This window comes from Mesocricetus auratus, unplaced genomic scaffold (assembly GCF_017639785.1).
Source record: "Mesocricetus auratus isolate SY011 unplaced genomic scaffold, BCM_Maur_2.0 Super-Scaffold_100025, whole genome shotgun sequence".
In the NCBI taxonomy this organism is placed as follows: domain Eukaryota; kingdom Metazoa; phylum Chordata; class Mammalia; order Rodentia; family Cricetidae; genus Mesocricetus; species Mesocricetus auratus.
The window spans coordinates 25,016,016-25,021,759 of record NW_024429206.1 but is presented as its reverse complement, the minus strand read 5'-3'; the positions used below and the strand labels follow the sequence as shown (position 1 = coordinate 25,021,759).

The window sequence follows — 5,744 nt, the reverse complement described above, 5'->3', positions numbered from 1 at the left end:
TGCACTTGCTCCTTGCCCTAGACTGTCTTTCAGTAGGTGGAGTCTGCTAGGGAGTGCCTTGCCTGGAAGGGCAAAGGGCTCCGTCTTCTGTTAGCCACAACCAGCTGACAAGTCTCAGTCACCAGGCCACCTCTCTAGGGACAGTGAAAGGTAAGTGTCCCCAGCCCATTCACCATGATTTCCTGAGTGTAGGAAACCCTTTCCCTCTGGGAGTTCCATACACTCTGTCCATTCGGCTGAACCCGGCCAAGTGGCTCTGCTTGCCATTCCTGAGTAAGGCCCAAAGTCCCAGCCAGCCAGACTTAGGGCTCTCTCCTAGGGCTTTACAAGATGAGGGTGGAGAGCCCCCTAGAGGCAAAGGGTGGTAAGGCAAGGTGAAAATAACAGGGCAGGTAGGTTTAGGGCCAGGGCAGAAGTACCCAGGGTGGGACTTGTCATTCAGACAAGCCCCAGACCCCTGCTTCCTCATCCATTACCCTCCCGACAGAGCCAGAACCCGAAGCCGCTGGAGCACTGGGGGACACCCGAGCGGAACCGTCCCTGGAACAAGTCCTGCAGGAGCGGGATGAAGCCATCGCTAAGTGAGGGAAACTGCAGACAGGGGTTGCGGGGGGGACACACTCCTGCTACAGGAGAGGAAAGGGGCTCCAGACACCCCTGGAAAGAAGCCACTAGAAATCCCCAGCTGCTAGGGGGCTGGAGGGATGGCTCACAGGTTAAGGGCACAGACTGCTCTCTCAGAGGACCTGGGTTCAATTCCCAGCAACCACATGGTGGCTCACAACCATCCGTAATGAGACCTGGCGCCCTCTTCTGGCGTGCAGACATAAATGGAAGCAGAATGTTATAAGGGGGAGGGCACGGGAGGAGGGGAGGGAAACGGAGAGGGACCTGGATCGGACTTGTGAAGCAACCTTGTTTCTAATTTAAATTTAAAAATAAATAATAATTAAAAAAAAAGAAAAAAGAAATCCCCAGCCGCTGTCCTCGCCGCCCGCAGGAAACGCGCGGTGGAAGCTGAGCTGGACTCCTGCAGAGCCAGGTTGCGCACAGTGGAGGCTCAGCTGCTGGAAGTCCTGCAGGAGAAACTGAGGCTGAAGCAGGAAGTGGAGGCCTGGGAGGTAGGGCGGGGTCTCTGACTCGGGAGGCTTGGAATAAGCCCCTCAGTCCCCGGGAAGGCCTTGAACCCGCTCCCTCTCTCCCGTCCGCAGGAAGACATGCAGCAGGTGGTTCGAGAGCGGGTGCAGAGTCAGCTGCAGGGGGAGTCCAGGGGCGCTCTGGGCGCACAAGAGAACCCACGTGCTGGCAGGAGCTCCTGGATCCACCTCTCCCGGAGCCAATGGGGCCGACGGTGGTGAAAACGGACCCGGAACTTTAAGAGAACTGCCTTTATTCATTAAAGGGTTGGACCACGCTGTACCCCCGGGGCCCTCTTGGTGCCCACCTGCGTTTTTCTGTGCAGAAGCAAAGGGCAGGTTGCAAGGATGCCAAGCCCTGCGTTCCCTGTCTGCTCTTTCAAAGAGTCAGTTCTTAGGTCAAGAAGCTGCTGATAGCATCCATGAAGTCTTGGGGTTTGTCACTGTGGACCCAGTGGCCAGCATTAGGTACGGTCTGAATCTGGGCTTGAGGGAAGAGACGCCTAATCTCTGAGTGGTGACTGGGTCTGGGCCGCCACAGGAGATGGGGTTAAGGAAGACAACGGGGAGAGAGAGGGAAAAGGAGAGAATGAGTTACTTGAGCAGACACGCCCAGTGGTGTTGCCGGCTCCCAGATACCCCATGCCCACACCCAAGTCCTCCCCACCTGAAGCAGACTCCCACAGCTGGTGGTGGGTGAGGGACAGACACCTCTTCCTACGGGTCCACACTGACTTACTTTACGTATTTAGAATTTCCACCAATCAGAAAGAGAGTTGGCCCGGAGTAGGATTCACATTGTTGCGGGAAGGTCAGAATCTTGTCCAAGTGCTGAGCTAAAGTCTCCAAGTTCACTCTCCAGGAGAATCGCCCATCCACCTCCACCAGGTTAGTGAGCAGGAACCGCCGAATGGCCGGGTCCTGTGGGGGGAGGGGGCGGTCAGGCAGCTGCGAGAGACTGCGTGAGAATCACCCACCACTTTGTTCTCTGACACGTGGGGTGTGGGGAAGGGTTATCATGCATCACCTTGACAGTGGGGCTAAGTTGTTCATCTACCAGCTTTCGGGCCTGGGAGTGCGGCATCCTCTCCGGGATATCAACCGCCTTCATGGCTGCCATGTAGCTTCCGAGATATGATCCAGGTGTGGTTCCTATTGGGCTTATGTCTACAGCAACCAAGCGTTCCACAACATCTGGCTATGAGACAGAATCCCGCTGAGGCTCCAGCACAGTTGCTGGGGTCTGGCCATCCAAGGTGTGATGCGCCCCACGTTATCTGCTGGGCGCTCACGGTTTACAGTGCATTAGGAGGGGGGCCCAGATAAACGCGGCTCACCCTCTGCAGTGCCAGAAGCATGGCGGTCTTCCCTCCCATGCTGTGGCCAATGAGGATGCAGGGCGCCAGGCCCAGCTGTGACAGGAGGCCCTGAAGGTCTTGACTCATGGCCTCGTAGCTTGCGTCTGGACTGTGGGGGCTGTCGCCGTGGTTCCGAGCATCCACCGTCAACACCTGGGGGATGGGGGGAAATGGGGGAACGGTGGTACTCTGACGACAGACAATGGAAAGCCTGGTAGAGACTATGGAGCCGTCAGGGAGATGAGTCTGGGGGCATAATCGTGTCTGAGTGTGAGTGTGTGTACACTTTCACGGGCATGCAGAGGCCAGAGGTCAACCTTGGGTGTCTTCCTTAGCTGCTAACCAACTTATTCCTTGATTTTTATTATATACATGTATATGCGTATGCAAGTGTGTGCATGCACACGCACATGCCATGGTGCGCACGTGGTGGTCAAATGGCAGCTTTAGGTGTGGAACAGAGAGGGCATTCGGACCAAGAGAGGAGCCTCAGACCAAGAGAACCACGAGAGAGCATGGCAGACATGGCTGGGTCACGCAGGAAAGAGAGGCTGGAGGAAGGGAAGGGAAGCCCCGGGGCTGGGCAAGTTTATGGTAGGGAGCCGGTGAGGGCAGCAGCCAGCGTGCCCTTTGGAATGCAAATTAAGTACCACGGCTAGCCATTTGTTCTGAGCTTCTTGGGGACCTCAGAGAGGTGGAGATCTGTAACATCAATGGACGAACTGGAGGACATCTGGCAGAACGCAGCCTCTGCGAAGATGTTTTCCAGGTTGCTGTGCACTGAAACTTTCCAATTGTTAGTAGGAGCTCAGACCTGAGGGATTGAAGCTAGGGCCACTACCCTCAGACGTCCCACTTAGCCCCGCCCACCCATGCCCCGCCCCACCCGGAAGCTCACCCTCCTGCGGGTCCTCTGGACCATCGCCTTGGCTATGGAGTTGAAGTTGGTTTTGCTGCCGAAGAGTCCATGCAAAAAGACGATGGCTGGGAGGGTCGCATCTCCATCTAGCAGGTTATAGGACAGCGGCAGCGGCCTGGAAAGTGGGGACCACCATGGAGAAAAGGGGGAGAGTAAAGGGGGGAAGGGGCGAGGCCAAGCAAGGGGTGGGGCCAGCCCGGCCGCGTGCGAAGAGGACCAGTGGGGCACAACCCACTCGGTGTCCTTGACTGACCTCGGATCGGCGTTTTCTTGGCCACTACTGCGGCCGCTACTAAAGGCGACAGGCACCGCCAAGCATCTGGGAGAGGAGGCGCCAAGCTTCCCATGGGTGACCTTCCACGCTCGCGCCCAGCGGAGCATGCCCACACTTGCGGCCTGTAGAGTGTGCTTCCTAGGTGTGCCCCGCGCACGCCCCGCCTCCCAGAGCCCGGCTGGTTTACAACCAGGGCTCCCCCTATCTTCCTGCCCTGTCTAGGCGCCACTCTAGGTCACGTGGCCTGACGTAATCCCGCGGCACAGCTCAGCCCCCTCGTTGCACCATTACCCAAAGCAGGAGCTTCTTGGCCACGCCCTGGGCGGAGCCTCCAGAAGAGGGGCCCTCGCGCATTACGCAATTCTGGCCGCCACTCGGAATCTGGTCTGCGCTGCCTTGGTTACGCGCTGGGCGTAGCCATCCGACACTAGCCCTGCCCCTCTTGCACAACTGCTCAATTCCTGCAGACACTATGAGCCGCCCAGAGACGAGATCCCTCCAGGACCAGGGCGGTGTCAAATGGGATTGGCCCTGTCTCTTGGGCATTACACAAAGTCCCTCAGACCTGTGAGCACCTGCCACGCCCTGGGAGGGGCCACCCCATTGGTCTGTTTTTTGTACTATCACTCAATCGTCGTAGCCATTTGGGCATATGGAGAGTTCCTTGGCCACACCCTGGGCGGAGCCACCAGAGACTCTGGGACCACCCCTTGCATCATTACGTAATTCCCATCTACTGAGCCGCTGCGAGCTCTGCCTCCTTGGTCACGCCCTACTAGGGGCGGAGCCACAAGATAACCTGGGCTATCCCTTGCTTGGTTTCGCAAACCCTGAAGATGCTGCAGCTTCCGGAACTTGGCTCCTTGGCCACGCCCTGGGCGGAGCGACCCAAGATTCTGGCCCCACCTCTTGCACCATTACGTAATCCGTGCTGGTCAGTGCCTCTAAGTGGCGTGTAGTCTAGGCTAGGGTTCCCCCACTTTGACCAGAGGTCCAAGGAACAGGCGCGGGGCGTGTCCCTGGCAAGCTGAGGACCTCGTTTCTCGGTTCTCGAGCCGACCCCTCCTCCGTCCTCAGGCACCGCCCTGGGTGGATGCCATGTTCTCTGTGCCTCTGGCAAGAGCAGAAGGCGCCAGGAGTGGCTCTTGTCCCAGCTCCCGCCTGCTTGGTGGCGCCGTGCTCCACAGCTAGGGGTCCTGCCAGGCTCCCCAGACCATGAATGCTTTGTTTACCGAAGTCCCCTCAAGGAAAACCTCGATCGCCTTTGCTTGAACTGGTAAATTCAGGTGCAGAGAGAACGAAAGATTGGTCCAACAGGCACAACCAGGGTCTTGGTCCGGTCTTCCGCTTCTGCTGCAGGTCAGTCTGAAAGACCAGGATCAACCCTTGGCCAGGGATTTGTACTGTAGCTACTGCACTGAATAGAAGAGGAACCTCACTCACTTAATCCCAGCACTTGGGAAACAGGCCAGCGGTTCCCTGAGTTCAAGGCCAATCTGGTGTATGTAAGGAAAGCTAGAGCTACAAAGAGGGCCTCTTGTCTAAAAAAAGAAAAAGAAAGCAAGAACGGGCCCGGACTAGCAACTTGACATTTACTGAGAATGGCAATACTCTCACCCGAGATCACACCCCTTTCCGCACTGGAATCACTTCCCGCGAGTACCCTGCCTTCTGCCCCTCTTAGTCTAGGGAAAGTCGTGTTCTATTTGTTTTTTTTTTTTTGTTTGTTTGTTTGTTTTTTTGATTTTCGAGACAGGGTTTCTCTGTGGCTTTGGAGGCTGTCCTGGAACTCGCTCTGTAGACCAGGCTGGCCTCGAACTCACAGAGATCTGCCTGCCTCTGCCTCCCGAGTGCTGGGATCAAAGGCGTGCGCCACCAACGCCCGGCTGAAAGTCGTGTTTTAAATCTCAGCCCCCTTCTGCTGAGGTCGAGCCCTTAGCAGTTTGGAGCTGTTTTCATCATAGCAAACACATCTGCTGGAGAACCCTTCAGGACTCCTTGTTATTCAAGTTAAGTTTCCCACAGCGCCTCAAGACCTCCAGTGGGATCCTTCCCAG

General features: G+C 56.9%; 1 protein-coding gene and 1 long non-coding RNA gene across 2 annotated transcripts; one reads left to right on the top strand and one right to left on the bottom strand.

Moving 5' to 3' along the window:
* LOC110342808 lies at nt 1-1,419 on the top strand. Its single transcript, XR_002384968.2, has 4 exons — nt 1-150; nt 488-581; nt 1,001-1,121; nt 1,212-1,419. It is a non-coding gene; the product is annotated as an uncharacterized LOC110342808 (long non-coding RNA).
* Nucleotides 1,374-3,894, bottom strand: Abhd11 (abhydrolase domain containing 11). The gene is made up of 6 exons (XM_005080350.4): nt 3,667-3,894; nt 3,393-3,528; nt 2,474-2,647; nt 2,164-2,334; nt 1,876-2,057; nt 1,374-1,663 (listed from the first exon to the last, which is right to left on the bottom strand). The coding sequence occupies exons 1-6, from the start codon at nt 3,792-3,794 to the stop codon at nt 1,531-1,533; spliced, it is 924 nt and encodes a 307-aa protein (XP_005080407.1). The 5' UTR covers nt 3,795-3,894; the 3' UTR covers nt 1,374-1,530.
* Between the last annotated feature and the right edge of the window lie 1,850 nt (nt 3,895-5,744).